At 44.6% G+C, this 18,552-nt stretch overlaps 1 protein-coding gene across 2 annotated transcripts in view; it reads right to left on the bottom strand.

The window, feature by feature from the left end:
* Window positions 1-13,161, bottom strand: part of ADCY2 (adenylate cyclase 2) — a 225,116-nt gene extending 211,955 nt beyond the window's left edge. Inside the window, exon 1 of one of the 2 annotated variants that reach the window (XM_055800387.1) lies at window positions 12,579-13,161. In XM_055800387.1, the coding sequence (XP_055656362.1) occupies window positions 12,579-12,809 (231 nt within the window). In that variant the 5' untranslated portion in view covers window positions 12,810-13,161. The remainder of the gene's footprint in view (window positions 1-12,578) is intronic. The other variant, XM_055800386.1, reaches the window with a different exon arrangement.
* Window positions 13,162-18,552: the final 5,391 nt, after the last annotated feature.

The raw sequence follows: 18,552 nt of genomic DNA, 5'->3' as shown, positions 1-18,552 counted from the left end.
GGCCTGAAGACACTATAAAACTCAGAGGCACAGGCCAGAAGTTAATGAATTCCCCAAAATTACTTGAGAAAGACAAAACCACAACCAGAATGCCTGAACAGCCAAGCAGGAAAGCTTCTAAAAATTATCTTCCAAAAAATAAAACCTTAAAGGTGGTAATAAAAAGGATCATAAAATTTATCAGGATTAATATAAAGACTTAATAATGCAGGCCAAGAAAAGAGCCTGAGAAATCATTTTAAGAGTATAAAAACAAGTAGTAAATTATTTTTGAAACTTAATCAGGAGTTGGCAGCCTGCTAAAGGACTTCTAAGCAAACAGATGATGCAGGTGTTGAACAGAACAGTTAGAGAGGAGCAGACTAGCAGAAAGGAGGTGTGGGGAGGTTGTATCTGTGCTCAGCATGGGGTTGTTCTCATTCCAGAATATTCTATACAGGGTGAACACACCAGAATATCTGTCTCAGACTGAAGTATCAGTGTAAGGCATTACAGAGGAAAGCAGGAACACGAAATGTAAAAAGAATCACCACAAGCAGATAGGGTTCATCAGAAAGGGACAATGGGACTACAAGGAGAAAGAGCTAAAACTGTAGTAACACGTAACCTCCACCCAAGTGTGTCCCAGTATCCAAAGTCAGGAATGTGGTGTGATGCCAGTCTCTACTGGGATCCCTCTCAAGGCCTAAGGGAAGTATCGGTAGGCCTGGTATCTATCCTGAGAAAACTGCTTATGAACAAAGGTCCCACAGTGCCCACAAAAGTCCTCAGGAATCCTAGGGTATATGTTGTTCAGCACATCCCTAAAAAAAATTGGGAAAAGGGGTGAACAGCAATCTGACAAAGATGAGGGCCAACTACAAAGAATTACAAAATGTTCTCGTAATAGTCACTAGTGAGCAAGAAAATGGCAGATGAATTTCAGGGGAGATGTGTATGAAGTGAGGCAGCTCGGACAAATCAATCCTAATTCTATACACATGACAACAGGTTCTGTTTGACTAGTAACACTTAGAAACTGAGATATTTGGTGTTTATCATAGTTAGAGCCATGAAAACATCACTTTGGTGCTCACTAGCAGTCAAAAAACAACCCAAATGCAGAACACAGGAAAAGAATAAACATGAGAGAACATCATGATACGACCTCAATATATGATAAACATGGTAAACAATTCTGGTCCTTGTGCTGGTTTTGGCTGGGATAGAGGTAATTTTCTTCACAGTAGCTATCAGGGGGCTGTTTTGGATTTGTGATGAAAACACCGCTGATAATGCAGAGATGTTTTTGTTACTGCTGAGCCGTGCTCACACAGAGCCAAGGCCTTTTCTGCCCCTCACCCCCCCACCAGCGAGCAGGCTGGGAGGGCACAGGAAGCTGGGAGGGGACACAGCCGGGACAAGCTGAGCCCGACTGACCGAAGGGATATTCCGTAACATATGGCACCGGGCTCGGCATATAAGGCTGGGGGAAAAAGAAGGAAGGGGAGGATGTTCAGACTGATGGCATTCCCAAGGAACTGCTACACATGCTGGAGCTCTGCTGTTCTGAGGATGGCTGAACCCCTGCCCGCCCATGGAAAGTGGTGGATGAATTCCTTCTTTTGCTTTGCTTGCACACACGGCTTTTGCTTTACCTATTAAACTGTCTCTATATCAACCCATGAATTTTCTCACTTTTACCCTTCCATCTCCCCCATCCCACTGGAAGCAGAGAAAGCAAGTGGCTGTGTGAGACTTAATTGTCAGCTGGGGTTAAACCAAAACAATCCTTCCACCATCACCACTTCCAAATCAATGCAAATGAACCACAAAAGACAGGTTTCCAAAGATGGTCAAAGCTGCAACACAGTGGCTATACACTGAAGGAGCAACACGTGTTTAAGGTTTCTCTTCTCTGCATGGAGTGAGCACAACTGTCCTTTGATACAGCTCTTTTGGTTTTTAAAGGCAGTGTCCATTTCAGACAAACAGGGAACAACCTCCCCTTGAGCTACCCGCATGCGAATGTGTAGTAAGGGAACCCCATGAGCCTGTGATTATTCCTACTATATCATATGCCATGCGATAGAGGACAGACACCTATCCCTGCCAGAAACACAATTAGCAGAATGAGCAAGTGTCTGCTTGTATATTTTATATACATAAATATGCCCCGTGCAAACCCCATGCACCCAAGCTGAACAGTGAGCAGCTTTTTCTATTTCTTTATACATCCGCATTTGTCATATTGGCAGTTTTCTCTCTCTTGATTTATTTTCCATTGATTTGTATCCTCTCATCTTGTTAACCACATGTCATATAAAATCTGTCAACGTGTACAACCATTTATTTAATAAGCTGAGGTTCAGAGGGCCCACAGGGGGTCAGGGAACATGAGCAGGACTACCATTCCTTTCGGTCATCCAGCACCATCTCGATTTTCTTTCAGGATGGCAATTATCAGAAGCAGCTCTACTTTAAGACATTTAATAGCCTATGGAAAGCAAGATGGTCCAGCTCAGTTACTACAACACTCAGGTGGTGCGCTTACAAAATGGTCCTGCCCAATGACACTAGCTGGCAGCCACAGAAGATAAACCATGTCCCAGAGAGCAATAACACTTAATCACATTCTGCTGCCTCAAGTGTCCACTTCAGAAGAGAGCTGAGACAATATCCAGAAAAGACAGCAAAAGTTTATACTTAGATGAAACAAATTATTTTAGGCTTCAGAGCTAATGAGCACCTACTCATAGCATTTAGGTTATTTTTAATGTAAATGTAGTGATCAACACATTATTCTTGCATGCTTTATTCTTTATTCAGATATTGGTTCTGGGTTCCTCTCAAAAAATGTGGCTTAATAACTTAGTTTAGCTTGTTGTTCAGATGTTCTCAAAATCTTTCCTCCTATTGCCAAAATAATCTTAAAGAAACTCTCCAATAAATACAACTACTATTCACGCAACATCCCAAAATGTGGATACATGAAAATAAATTGAGTAAAACACTTATGAAAAATGTATGCTTTGCAGTTAAATATATTCAAAATATGTCAGTGTTGAAAGAGCTCCATCAGTTAAACATTATGAATAATACATTCCTTCACAGGACTCAGAGATATGTTTTCCAGATTAACTGCACTGTAACACATATTAAAAGTGAAATTATGGCCTCCCTTGTACCCATACACACCCGTGGAAGTCAGAAATACTGAAGTACTCATTCAATTCTTTGAACTATTTAATAGTGACAGTTATATATTTTGGCTGTCACTTTTAAAGCGAAGCTAAAAGGTGGCTTTCCCCCACCACTTTATTTCCAACATAATAATCTGAGATTTTGTCTGTAATTAAGAAAAAATGTCAAGATGGAACTTGTATACAAGTAAAGATCACAAGACTTGAATCAGGGAGCACATGAGTTTCAGCACATGAGGAAGCAGTGATCGTTTTAAAGGTCTGTTTAATGATGAAAAAAGTAAGCTTAGGCTTCTATGTCTCCCAGGTCTTTTAAAAACACATTTTGAAAGAATATTCCACAGATTTAACATATCGGCATAACAAGGTAACATGAAAAATAGTTTTAATATTGAAAAGTCACTACTGTCATTGTGTAATTACTTTTCAAGTTTTTTCCTAAGGTTTTGCAATTACTTACTAAACACAGTTAATATTACAACAGAAAATGTTCTTAAAGTTTACTCCCCTAAGGACACTTTCCACACTTTCATATGTCTCTCAGTTCAACCAGCTTCCAACCAAAGACATTTTTTATTTCATTTTTGACTCTAGGGTCAGTCCCACATTCTGCAGTGGGTATAACTTCTAGAATGGTAAAATTTCAAATAAGCTAACCAACATGTTATCTTACACTTGATATATAACTGTGCCAAACAGCTTTATAAAGGGAAAACTTCACACACATTCACAGGAAATTGAGCAAAAGGGATTCTTCAAACCCAGGCATCTCTATGTAGTATTAGCTGAGGTCTTATTTAACAGTATACTGTTACCCCATTGCATAAGGCACAGGTAAGAAAATATAAAAACCCAAGAAATCAAAAACAATCTGGTAAATTGTACAAAACAGACATCACATCACTTGAAGAAGTGTCTAAAATCCCACCACCTACCAGTTGAGTTTGGAAATGGGGCAGAAAACAAGCCCACGTGAGAGTCTGTGGCCAGTTACTGGCACAAGCTGGCAGGGTGCCAGCATGGCTTACAGGACCAGCTACTGGCCTGGACAACCTACCACCTCCTAGGTCTTGGCTGGAGTAGACTGTGCTCAGACCGCTGTGCCACTAGAAAGAACCACCACAGTGGCTGCATCAAAGAAATTTAATCCATCCACCTGCCAGGGCATATAAAGCAAGAGAAGACACCTAGGAGGAACAGCTGAGGGAACTGGGTATGTTTAGTCTGGAGAAAAGCAGACTCAGGGGACACCTTACCACTCTCTACAACTACCTGAAAGGAGGCTGTAGCGAGGTGGGTGTTGGCCTCTTTTCCCAAGTAACAAGCGATAGGACAAGAGGAAATGTCCTCAAGTAGTACCAGGGGAGGTTTAGATTGGATATTAGGGGGAAAAAAAATCACCAAAAGGGTTATCAAGCATTGCAACAGGCTGCCCAGGGAAGTGGTTGAGTCACTGTAGATGTGGTGCTTAGGGACATGGTTTAGTGGTGGACTTGGCAGTCCTAGATTAACAGTTGGACTTGACGATCTTAAGGGTCTTTTCCAATGTAAATGATTCTATCATTCCAGAAGAGCAAGAGCAGCAGCAAGCAGGTGCTGAGCCAAATTCAAAGAGCATCTGTTTTCTTAAAACACGTTGCAGGAGAAATAATGTGTCTGAGTCTGCAGCCTAAGTTCAGCCTTGATGGAAAAGCAGCAGGGGGAATCTAGTCTTCCTATGATTTTCCTGCAGTGATGACCAAAGTACTAGCAACTTGGAGACAGGGATGGAATTTTTACCTGGAGTGGAAGGACAGCAATCCACTTATTCAGTCAGTGGGCAGGTCCACTGTGTATGCCATAACATTTAGGGTCTTTAGAAGGTCCCACAGCACACAGTTCAGCTGCCTGAGGAGGTTGGTGGAAAAACCAAGTTCTAACTACTTTTGCAAACCCCAGTGAGTGGCTCTAAAAAGCCATCAGTCCACATGGGATCTCACGAGACTATCCAATGATCAAACACCAGACTGGCTGCATCTGAAGCTATAAGAGAAACATACCCAGGCCACAGCACATCTTACCCCAGCTGCCCTCTGGAGCACACTCTGAGCATACAACCAGAAGTCACTGCAGCTGCACTCTGGAGCTCAGCTTCCCGGTTAGAGAAACCAAATCTAGAACCACGGACAGAGGAAGAAGTGGATGCTCAGGCAACAGACCTGAGGGCAAGGCTGAGAGGTCAGTGGTGATGGGTGCTGCTTCCTCTGCTTCCCCCAGACACAAGCCTGGAACAGGTTCTCTCCAGGTACAGAAAGGGACTTCTACATCACGTAAGACACACTAAAAACAGGAGTTCTATTTACAGACAAGAGATAAAGAAAATGTTTCTAGACAGGTTGGAGAAACACACAACCAGGAGGATAAGTGTAGAGACAACCTCACACCCCTCTGCACAGATGGTGTGATTGTCACCTGAATTTTCAGTGTCACCTGAATAAGGTTCAGTGTCCAGAGGCTGCTTATTCAAGATATAAAAACAAAAAGTCTGGAGGTCTGGAGAAGAAAATGTGTGGAGCTGTTCTTTTTTGCTAATTCACTTGTTTTGGGATTTGGATCCCCAAACCAGATGTTTAATCTGTTGCCATCTTCCCATCATCATGTATCATTAAAGTTTGCGCTGATTCAGTTCTTCCTGAAATACGAAGAAGCCACTGTGGCAACACTTAGCTTGTTCGGGACCACAGCTTGGTGTGACGGGGGTGTAGGCAGAGGATGAAACACTCCAGGTGTTCGGCTGCACTTTGTTCCCATGACGCTGACACACCCCGTGGCTCAAGAGATTTGCAGATCACTTCTGTTTTAAATGTCCATGCCGCTATCAGCTTGGAGTGATGCATGGTGCAGTCTGGAAGATTCCAGTGACTACTACCATTGCAACAAAGGGAAGTTTTCTTATTCACAGGATAAAAATAGGGCCTGTGAACTCCGGTTAATGTCCTTAACCTAGGAGACATCTTGAAGGCTCAACCAAAGAAACCTATTCACCATTTTTACAGGAGTTTTTAAGATTCTCACAAATGGGTCAGGTATCTTTGTCCACAACATGGAACTTGAAACCAATTTAAAAATATTTAAGGAAGATAAGCGGAGAGGTATTTACAGGGCCATGGCAGATCCACGATGAAGTTGCAATACATGATTTGTGAATCCACATACCTGGTTTGATGCTGATAAAGACAGCAGACAATCGTAGCCCAATCCATCATCTGTCTTACTGCCACTGCACCTCAGTAAACAACAGCTCTAGTCAGGACATTATTTTTCATTTTTGTCAGCTGCAGTAATGATGCAGAGTTGTGGATCCACCATTTTGAGTCACAATCTGTGACATTAATTAAGCTTTTCATTGCCAGGGTAAGATTACAGTTAAAGGCTAAGTATTTTTCCAACATAGCTATACCTATGGTTTTATCCAGCTCTTATTCAGTGTTTGAGTTATTCAATACGAAGGATGAAACAGAGGTATGCAAAGTGAGGTTGGGGATAGTTTTCTGTTTCTAGGCTTGTTAGGCACTGGCAAATGAGACAAGCTCTTAGCAGCATTAAAAGTAACCACAGATATACTGGGAGTGTCATTAGCAAATGAGACAAAAAAATGGCCCAAACTGACGTCGTACCAAAGAATGAAAACAGACACAAAACTAGGCAATTCTTGCTTCAGACAGGAGGATGTGGCAACCTTTACAGTTCTGACTAAAGAGGTAATATGGGCTATAAAAGTCATGCTCAGACAACCAAAGATACTACTGGAAGGAACATTTGGCAGGGACAGCGGTATCCTAAGGCTGTATCAAATAGCCAGAAACTATAGCTGGAAGAATATATTGTAATATGGTGCCTAGAGGCAAGAAAAAAAATTAGAAACATAGGATTTCCTCATGGAACACTTTTATAGGGGGCTTGAAAGCAGAGCTGTATGCTCAATTATAGCTGGAATTATAGAAAGAAAAGGCATTATAAACACACTAATGTTTCGTTTGCATTCTTCCTCATCTTGGTAGTAGCAATAATCTGGCAGAATGTGTTTAAGAAGAGGTAGGATACCTCCTGGGCACAACAACCCCAGCATCAAGCATGTAAACAACCCTGTCTCTGCTTGTCCTTCAATTAGTGAGGATTTTTCTACTTCATTACCTTTACTGTGACTTAGCTTTATTTTTGGTGGAATGGATATGCTAGAGTTTGAAAACAGCATAGCAGTTCCTTTGGCTTCCTTTCAGTCTGCAAGGATTCCAAGGAATGCTTTCAGACCCTGGGTATTCTTAGATGTTGGGAAGACAGTGCTTTTGAACCAAAAAAGCTTCATATTACACAGGGCTGATTTCAAAGGATTTCCTAAAACTGAGAGCACAAGTAAACTCACAATACGGCTGGGAACTTACGAAGTGGCTGCGTTATTCTGTGTGGTTAGGTTGTAACAGAGCACCTCACGAACAGGGATAGAACATCACCACAGTGTCAGCATGGTGACCTTTTGGTGTGGATGGATGAATTTTTCAGATCCAGAGAACTGATGAAAACATTACCAGAGACACACAGCAGAGGCCTTTATGCAGACACACAATCCCTTGAGACACTGTGATGAGAATGATGAAACATGTCTTCCAAAGGTATTTTTTCACATGGACTTGGAGACTTTCCTCCCTCCATTTCAGGATGAGATTCTGATTATGGAAATCTAGAAGGTTTCAACTGATGTCCAGTTTTTACCAGAAGCAGCAAGGATTTATTTTAGACAGAGTATGACCAATTAGAGAGCGGGAGGATTTGCTGTCATCCCAACCAAGGGCTCAAAGAACCTGGCATACCCCAGTTCAAGCCCCAGGAGGTTTACAGGACTCTTCCGACCCTCTTCTCTTTGCACAGAGAAAGTTCCCTGCCAGCCAGGTTAGCAGCTAAAAAGTTTCCATGTACTTCTTCAGAATGAGGCAGCTACTCTGCTTCCATGCAGGATCAGCTAAAGGTAAATTCAGTCAATCTGCTGCCAGAAAACCAGTTTCGGCAGAACGTACGTCTGCCATGTTGCAGGTATACCTCCCTAGTTAATTATATTCCCCCTTTAAGAATGATTGTCTACTCCCACTTTTGCTACAGAAGATATTTGGGCATGTCAGTGATGTAGGTGTGCAGCCAACCTTTAGTTTCTGCAATTTATGAATCAGTAAAAAGGTTCAGGCATCATAAGTGAGCCTACCAGCACGATCATAAACTTTTCAGGAACTTCAAAGCAGTGGTTGAGGGGGATAAGTAATACTTCTGCTCCACAGACAGTCATTAGAGCTGCTAGATCAAAGCCATCTCAGATTTTTAGAAGTGGGAAGGCATCACAATGCCATGCTGTAGAAGCACTTTTCACTCAACAGATGCTCCACTTGGCCAATGATATCAAGAAGCTTGCAGCTCCACATCAACATCAACGCATCAACAACCACATCTTAAGAGCTTTACAAGGTCACACATAGCAGCAAGGATTTGGGAGACAGATGAGGGCTGCAGACTAGTGTTAAAGGTAAACACAGCATAGCAGGCTTGCAGTCTTTGAGCAAGGGGTACAGGCCAGTCTAAAAGAAAACACATGTCTATCTTGCAGCAGATGGGTGGAGCTTGTGTTTTGGGAAAAGGGACAGACAGAAGATCTTGACAGGCTTAGGTCTTATCCCACTTATGCCACAAGTGCTACAAGATTTTGATATCCCTGAACTGTAGATTTTTATTGACACCTCTCTCTATGGACTGGGCACTCTTTATGTCTAGAAAATACATGGATAAAGGAAAGCTAATGGCCTTCCAATAAATTGTACAATTGGGTTATTATTACTGTTTTGAGTCAGTTTTGTTTAATCATGTACACAACTGCAGGTATTTCAGATACACTCACCTTTTACATTATGAATTTTAAAATGGCATTTTTTTCTCCTACAAATTGCAGTTATAATAGATATGCTCTGGCCAGATATAAAACTGTTCTAGATACCACTAAAAACGGTCATAAGTTTTTAGTACTGAAAAGGGAGTTGGTCCTACATATTATATTGAAAGAACAAGTCAATAACCAGACAGAAAATGAAGCTGACCTCTGGCATTTATAAGCACTGGAAGGTTTTCACAGGTTTGGAAAATAATTTACTCTCTATCGATTAAAGCAGCAGCTAAACATGGATGACTGATCTCATTTTGCCAGATTTCAGTTCACGCTAGGTACAGAGAAATACAGAGGGTACTCTGACACAGTAAATTCAAAGGTTGATACTATCACTACATTATTTAAAACTCCAAGCTGTGAACGGTCATCTTTCAAGCAGACTCTGGGAGTCTTATATCTGAGGTTTGAGGAGGTAGAGTGCTTAATTTCAAAAGTCAAAATCACAATGGTTTTCTGAAACAAACAAACCCAAAATCTCCCAATAAACCTCTCTCAGTAACAACAGCAGAACATTGTCTGAAAGAAAAGTAATCAGATTTCCAGACATACTTTGTAAGTAATCTTGTTTACTGTAATTTTGCAACAGCTTTTATAAATTTTTCATCTGAAATCAGGAAGGCTACTGCTTGTATTCTGACAGGTTGAGATAGCTGAGTAAGTGGAATACATCCCTATGTGGCTGTGTTTGGAAACAGTTAAGAATATATTGCCAAAAAAGACCCCACAAAAAAAAAAAGAAAAAAGAAAAACTCCAACAACAACAAAAAAATCCAAAACTCAGACATCAGTGTGATATATTTTTACAACCAAATAAAGCATTAAAATAGAAGGAAAAACTTCCATTGGTTTCAGGGATTTTTTTAAGAAAGCCTAGAACATAAAAACGGCTCATGCTTCACTAATATCCATCTTTTCTTAACAATGTTCAGTCCCACATTCCACGTTTTAAGCTGTTCTTTGAAGTACAAGCAAGAAAGATGAATCGAGAGTTACAGCGAGTCATTTTGGAGTTTTGTTTCCACAACGGGGTTAAGTAATTTCAGTAAAATCTTAACTGCTTTGTACAAAAACTAAAGGAAACAACTGTTAAGAAAGATTTCCTTTAACTTCAAACACACAGCACAGACCTACACAGAACTACCCCATTTCACTTCCATTGCACCTCCTCTAAAAAATTAAATCTTTTGTCAAAACAATCATATACGTATCAGATCTGCAAAATAAAGACAAGGATGTTAATATTGTCTCTCGTGGCTCAGTCACTCCTAACTCCATGCCCCTTTTATATCATCAGACATACACCAAAGAAAAAGACTAAGATTCCGCAGCTATATAAAAAGAGTATTCTTTATTCAGATGCTGGAGAAACAGATCTAAACCTTCAGGAACATTTTAATCACAAACGCAACCAGAGCTGAGTATAATAAAACGCTTTTAGGTGAAACGCCGGGCAGGGCTCCAAAGGATTTTGTCCAACATCCTGTGGCTGGAAGTCCGTACAGGCAAGCTTTCTCTCTGCCTGAAATTACTTTCATCCGTCAACTGGAAACTTTAAGGATGAACCCCACCTCTCTCTCCACTCACCCATCCAGTTGTTAGCCACAAGAAGATAAAGGCTCAGGAAAAAGGTTTTAAAAGCATTTTCTTTCCTTTTCCGGTATGTCTGGAATTCCAGACTGAACTATAAAATTCACTCTTTCTGAAGTAGTAACGCCTGGCAAGACTCAGCCAACTCAGTTTTGTTTCCGTAACTTTCAGCAGTCCTTCGATCTGGGCCCAGTGTTATGCCACTGTTGTTACCGTGAAGGATTTATCTCAAGAATAATGAGGTAATACAGAATTATTTACCTCAAAGAAACATACGAAAATAAGCATGTGCTACTTGTAAACAGGCTGTCACTAGTACCATGACCAAAAGGTATGAAATGTAGTGCTAAACACTGTCAAACCCAAGTTCTGCCACCTTGACTGTAGGCGAGTATTGTGTACGTCTCCGCACATAACTATGTCTCAGCTTCAGCATCTGATGGACTTCCAGTTCCATCACTGGCCCCTTCAGCCCTGATGGACAAGCACCCAAGTCAACACACCAGAATGAGATAAGGTGTCGAACCTGTATTTTGTACACAGAGCTCCAAAACGGAAACATTTAAGCATTAAACAACTGAATTATGAGGCCATTACTGGCCTCACATCAGCTCTTTTACAACTGTTCTGTATTTAGTAGGAATGGCACTTCAAACAAATAGCTCAAAATACAAATACCAAAAGGAAATAAACCGCCGATTAACTCTATGTTTAGCTAATCCTGCAAGCATTTCCTGCAGCTTTTAAGACAAAAGTTTGGTCATAACAAGCAAGAAAGCAGGATTCTCCATCTGTTTAAGCCCTGTTCAGTGCACTGCCTCTGGAAGTGAAATCCGTTAGATTATACTAACCTACCCATCCTTGCTCTTAGAGATCCCCAGCTCTATTCAATAAACATTAAGCCTTCCAGAAGACCATTAGAAGATTAAAAAAACACACGCGAACAACAGCCTGAGACCCCTCAAATCCCCGTTCATTACTTCAGAAGTACACAGTAATGCAAACAGCCTGTCTCTAATCATTAACAGCAGGAAAACTCTGAAAGGAGCAAGAATTTTACTGCCCTCTGCAGCTTTTCCTTTGCGTTCAAGGCAAGGGCAAAACGCCACAGCTTTCTGGGCGAGATAAACTGATAGCGGCTGTCACCTGCCGCTGCGACGCCCTGTGCCTCCCAAGGGCTGGCAGCCCCGCACCGGGCACGCAGCAGGGGCGTCCGACCCACCGGGCTTCACCGCCCCCAGAGCCGCGGGCAGCGCTGCCCCGAGGGCTTCCTGGAGAAAATGGGTCAAACACTAGAAAACGGTATTGCGGGGACGGGGGGACACACAGGGCGGGGGGGGGGGGGGGGGGGGGGGGGCGGACACGACGGGCAAGGACGGAACGGCTCCTGCTCCCCTGCCATGAAAATGTTACTTCAGATACCGGTGCGGACTGCATTCGTGTGCGGCGATGTAAACCCTGCCACTAGCGGGGCCGACACGGCTGCGCTGCCAGTTGGAAGGGAGCAGCGCCAACGAATTAAGTGAATTAAACTCGATGCGCTTGTTGACTCAGTTTCTGCTCCATCAGCCGCGCTGCCGCTGTTCCAGCGCCGCCTCAAAACGTCGGGCTGCAAACTTCGGGCGGGGGGTCCCCGCGCCCCGCCGCCGCCGCCCGCCGCCACCCCGCCGCCGCCCGCCGCCAACTTTCCTCCGCAGGAGCGGCAGCACCGGCGCTCGCCCGGCCCGGCCCGGCCCGCCCCGCCCGGCCCCGCTCGGCGGAGGGCGCCCGGTGCGGCGACGGCAGCCGGGCGGGGGCGGCGGGGACGCCGGGCGGCGCGGGTCCCGGACCGGGAGAGCGTCTCTTACCAGCCCGGAGGCGAAGAAGACGGCGAGCAAGGCCAGGCAGGCGCCCATCACGATGAGGAGCAGGAAGACGATGAGCGGGTGCTGCTGGCTCATGCAGTAGTAGGACTCGTAGAGCCAGTCCCGGGAGCGGGACTGCTCGCCGCTCGCCCCGCAGCCGCCGCCGCCCGCCTGCTCTGCCCGCTCCAGCAGGTAGCGGCGTCTCCTCCTCATCATCATCGCTTCTTGCCACATCGGGCAGAGCCCGCGCAACTCCCTCAGCGCCGCCGCCGCCGCCGCTGCTGCAGGAGGCAGCCGGGGAGTGGAGCGGAGCGCGCTCCCGCGCGGGAGGCGGAGAGGAGGAGCCGCGGCGGCGGCGGCGGCATGGTGCGCCGGGCGGCCGAGCCGCGCAGCCAGCCCGGGGCTTGGTGCGCCTCCGGAAGGCACCACCCCGCACGCACATGCCTTGCCCGGCTCCGCAGGCGGTGGGGGCGGGAGCCGCGCTCCTCCTCGCTGGGGAGGGGAGCGGGCGGCCGCCCGGAGCGAGCGCCCAAGGGCGGCGGGAGGCGCCTCCGCCCCGGCGACCGTGAGCGCAGCCCCTGCCCCGCGTCCCTCCGCCCCGGCGCCGGGGGATGCCCGAGGGTCAGGGCCGCCCGCCGCGCCCCGCCGCCCGGCCCCCGCCCGCCTGCAACCGAGAGGCCTCGCCGCCCCCCGAGGGCTCCGGTGCTCCCGCAGGTGCCTCCCCCGACGGCGGCGGCGAGGGCGCCCAGTGTCGCCACCGCCCCCCGCGGGCCCGGCGCTGCCCGAGGGGAGCCCGCAGCGGGGCCGTGCGGGGCCGCGCCTCCCGGCGCAAGGGGGAGACAGGTCTGAAGATCTCCGTGAAGTGACTCCGGGGAGCAGGGGGCTGGCCGGCGCTCTTTCGCTGGGTGCCTTTCCCGGGGGCTGAATCTGCTCGTTAAAAATCACACCTCGTTTTTTGTCACAACCGGGCATTCACGTTAGGAAGCAGCGTGACACACATTTTCACCAGCTTTCCTTGCACTGAAGGACTTAGTTATTCCTAACAAAGCTGGCACTTGAAACAAACTGGACATGTAACTCACTAAACTTACCATCTGTCATGCACAGCATTTACCGGGTAAAGCTCTGCAAGCACATCCAGGCAGTGCTGCCTCCCCGGCCCACTGCCTCCCTGCATGTCCCTCCCCACAGAACAAATCCCTCGCTGCCCTCTCCGAACCACTTGCTGGCCTCTTTGCCATACCCAGCATCTCCTAGAGGATGCAGGGCAGCCTAAGCTCTCCAGGGAGAGCAAGAGGCCGAAAACAACATGGATGCTACTGGGCCTAAATGTCCCAAGGGTGGCCTCTGGTGACTGGAGTAATGTCAGGAGCAAGAGGGACTTGGGAGTACTACGATACTGCAAAAGGTGAAAAACTGGGGCTACCATAAGCGGTCGTTATGTGATAGATGTAGAGCAGAGGGCTAACCATTAGCCAGGTAGAAAAGAAGGCAAGGTAACCAGAACGATATGGACCAAAACTGCCCCTGTAATGCTGCCTTCTTTCTCTGCCTCTGATCATGTTTTTATCCAGAAGAAGAAGAGATACATCAACCACCAGTGTAAAAAAGCAGAGAAACCAATTGCACATATAGCTCGGAAGTCCTGTCCATACACTTGCGCTTCTTATGTTCTGTGGGTTTGAAACAAGGATGAGGTCTGAGCTTCTCTGCCCCCTGTTGCTCTCAGCTGGCTAGAAGAAGAGCTCCTCAGCTGTCACTTTTCCTTCCCCTGAAGTGCTTGCTGGGGCAGGAAGAACACAGAGGAGGAAGAATTGGAAAGTTACAACTTCACCCACTGTTCTGGGAGAGAGAGGGCGAAAAACTCTCAGAAGCAAGCAGTGATGAGATTGAAGGATGAACACAAATGTATGTGGGGAGAACATTCTGGCAGAATTAATTGCCGGGAAGGAGTTGGTAGAGGTGGGTGTGAGAATTTTTGCAACATGAAAAGGCTTCACTTGCAGTCACTTCAGAAACTGTGGAGCTGGCCACCCTCACTGTCACACACACATATGCAGTGGGATAAGCAAGGGGAGTTTAAAAAAAAATCAAGAGATAAACCAGAATTACAACATTAAATTTCTTTTAAAAGCAGATTGTAATATTTGGGTTTTGAAAGCATCTGAATTTTCATCTGAGGAGAAGGACTTGGGGGTGCTGGTGAATGAGAAGCTCAACATGGCCCTGCAATGTGCACTTGCTGCCCAGAAAACCAACAGAATCCTGGGCTGCATAAAAAGAAGCATGACAGGCAGGTAGAAGGAGGTGATTCTCCCCCTCTACTCCACTCCAACATAAGAAGGGCATGGACCTGTTGGAGCAACTCCAGAGGAGGGCCACGAAGATGATCAGAGGGCCGGAGCACCTGCCCTAAGACAGACTGAAAGAGTTGGGGTTGTTCAGCCTGAAGAAGAAAAGGCTCCAGGAAGACCTTATTGCAGCCTTCCAGTACCTAACAGGGCCTACAAGAAAGCTGGAGAAGGACTTTTTACAAGGGCAATTAGTGACAGGACAAGAGGGAATAGCTTTAAACTGAAAGATAATGAATTTAGATTAGATACTAGGAAAAATTATTTACTGTGAGGGTGGCAAGACACTGGAACAGTTGGCCAGAGAAGCTGTGGATGCCCCATCCCTGGAAGTGTTCAAGGCCAGATTGGATGGGGCTTTGAGTGACCTGGTCTAGTGGAAGTTGTCCCTGCTCATGGCAGGGGGTTTGGAACTAGGTGATCTTTAAGGTGTCTTCCAACCCAAACCAGTCTATGATTCTATGATCTCTCAAGGGTAGGAAGACCAGTATCACATACATAATTATGTAAAATACAAGTATAATTACATGATTCTGTTACTCACACAAGTGTAAAAGATGTGAACAGACAATGTGAAGTGTATTCTCTGCTTCATGTATACAACAACCATCCCCCCAAAAGTACTTGAATGTTAATACAGATGGCGGTACTGGTTGCCTTTCTTCCCAATGGTTCTGCTTTAATAACTTTCCACTACTTTCCACTTCTCTGAACTTGAACAGAAAAGGCCATTCCAAAGAGTTTATTATGAAGATCATGCCATTTGTTTGTTATTTCACTAAGATCTTACACATGTAACAGATAATTCCTCATTATATTAATCTCATCCAGTTTCTCAGGAAATAAAATTATAAATCCAGAACAAAATCAGAATTAACCCAAAGGTTGCCCAGTGGTACCTCATGCCTTTCCAGAGCAATGAGTTCAGCGTAACTCTCTTCTGAAAGACCAGACATAAGGTGCTTCAACAGCTGAGCAAGGAGTACCCAGTTATATTTCCATTTGACACTGTTTTCTTGCCCACCTGATGGACTCAACCACTCTGCTTTCCCTCTCCAGACTAGGTGCCTGCATCTTTCAATTTGTTCTTCAAACTTTCAGGTAGGAATGTCCCACAACTTAATGTTTAAACCTAAACCCTCATCAGTCCTTAAAGCAGATCAGTAGTTAGAGGCAAAGGTCCAGTGAAAAAAAATACTATGCTGTCATGCATGACTGCAACATTATATATATGTGAACAAGGTAATTAAAACTGCACAGTACCTAAATCTGAATTTGACCTTCTAATTTGAATGCTCTACTTTTTAACTAACATATTAAAGGGGTTTTTTTTCCCCCAGGATACATTTAATTAAATGAACATTATTACCATCAAATGACAATTATGTCATTGCTGAAGTTGAAATGCCATATGTTTTTAGAGACCAATTTCCCTAGGTAGCCTAAAATATACATCCTTACTTGTCTCAGCCTGAAAGTTTGCTGTGCCTTAGGGAAAAGGAAGGTACAGTGAATTTTATAACCTGGGGTTGAAAAACAAAGGACTTTCAGTAAAAAAGCTATCCATGTATTACACCTTATTTCTCTAATAGGGAAAAAACCCAAAGCTAGCACATAAGACTGTCAGAAAATATCTACTGTGTACCCTTGGGAATCCAACAACGTCAAAGAATTTGTTCCTTAAGCAGCTGGTGTCTGAGCATGTGCTGTACCCTCTGGAGAAGCAAACCAACACAGAACCAAAAGTTGAGGTCTGCAGTTGCTTGTCAAAGTAACCATGTGCCAGAGGCATTACACTCTCCAGTAGCAGACCGATTAACCTAGAGAACTTCTGTCTGGACTGTCTCCAGAGGTACCTTCCAGCCTCAATTGTTCCGTGATTCTGCAATATCACAGCTCATTACTAGTATCAAGGGATCTGTAATAGGTGCTAGGGAGAGAGCTAAACAGAAACAGGAGGCACAGGAGAACGTCCTGTTCCCTATATCACTCTCTTTGCCACTCAGGCTCGATCAGTCTCCATCCCCTCTTTCCTTTATTTTCCCTTCCTTGTTGTCTTCTCCTGCATGGGCATTCTGGTTAGGGATACAGACTAGACAGCAGAAGAAGAGAAACAGATCCTTTGCCCTCATCTACTCTGTTCAGCTCTAGGACATAGCTAGCCACAGGAAGTAAATCGCAAGGAATGGATGCTGAATCTTACAGTTCTGCAACATAGGAAGCACTCAAAAGAGCCATAGCAGCTGGCCTGAGCAAAATACGCTACTCACAAGTCAGATTCCCTCCCTCAGCAGCTGGCTAGAAGAGCAAACGCATCACAATAGTCCTGATATTGTACTGCCACTGCCCACATGCATCAGGCTATCTTATGCTGAGCTGCAATGGCAGGGCAAGTTGCCCTGCCAGTAAAATTACACACAGTCACTGGCTGAACCACACTTCCAGAGCTTGGCTGTGGGAGCATGGCCAGAGACAGGTCAACAAGCCCTGCTTAGTGCTGCAGAGTCCTGGGGACACCACCTGATGAGCCATAAAAGCAATACATCTGGCTTGTCCACAATTGTAGAAGGCTGGGATTAAATTTTGTGCAGGGACCCTGACACTCACAGTGACCCTGAAACCCATAGGCTGAGAAATAGTAAATCTACATGGGCAATTACTTAACAACACTAATTCTCCATCAGGGATACACAACTTTTTCTTACTGTTTAATGCTGAAGACTGTAAATTTTTGCTGAATGTTTCTGGATTCATTTTACTGAGGTCAGTTATCAGGACTTGCTCTTTCAACCCTTATAACTGCAGCTATGCGCTACTGTTGCTCTTCAGAAAATAATGACAGAATTTCCTACAGAAATAGATTTGATTTCACACATCTGGAACCTGGTGAAATTCACTTTTGATTTAGATACAGACTGGCTTGAGGTGTTTAATATTATTATTTAAGGTGCTAAATTACAGTCTCACTGATCTATCATTTCTTGTGTTCTTGTACTTTTCTTCCTCTCCCTTTCTGAAGCTAGTATGTAAATTTGGGTTTCTCTCAGCATCCATAAATTTTTAAGGGTAATTACTAATAAATTCTGAGGTTACTGAAGGAACTACTCGAGAGCCAGATGAACTGAAAATACTCCATTAATCTCCCTTCTTCTTTGTTTTCATCACAGATGGCAACTACATCAGTCATCTAACCATAGATAACCTTTTAAATAAAGATTGAAGCAAAACAGACATCAGTATTTTAAATGTTTTGGTACCATCTGGCATTAGCTGAATAGCTGGTCAACTATTCACACAGCCTACTTTCAAAAAGCATGGGATAAATAGAAAATTAGCCAGAAGTGCACTAGTTTTCTCTCTGTTCCTTGCTCTTTCTTATTTTGCTCATGCTGTTCTTTATACTCACTGGTATAATTTGACTTAGTTTCCACATGCTATATCATACCATACCTTTCCAGTTTCAAGATATTAACCTCCAATTACATACTTCCTCATCTTTCATATTGGGACATTTTGTCTTTGTGGAAACTTACAAGTTTTACTTAGGAAACCGTCTAATCTTCCAGATAAACTGCTTCCAGGTAGGAGATCCAGGGAAGGTGGGAGGAAAGGAATAAACTTTTAAA

This window comes from Falco peregrinus, chromosome 3 (assembly GCF_023634155.1).
Source record: "Falco peregrinus isolate bFalPer1 chromosome 3, bFalPer1.pri, whole genome shotgun sequence".
In the NCBI taxonomy this organism is placed as follows: domain Eukaryota; kingdom Metazoa; phylum Chordata; class Aves; order Falconiformes; family Falconidae; genus Falco; species Falco peregrinus.
Note: the sequence above shows the minus strand (reverse complement) of the source record. Positions and strands in the feature narration are given on the sequence as shown.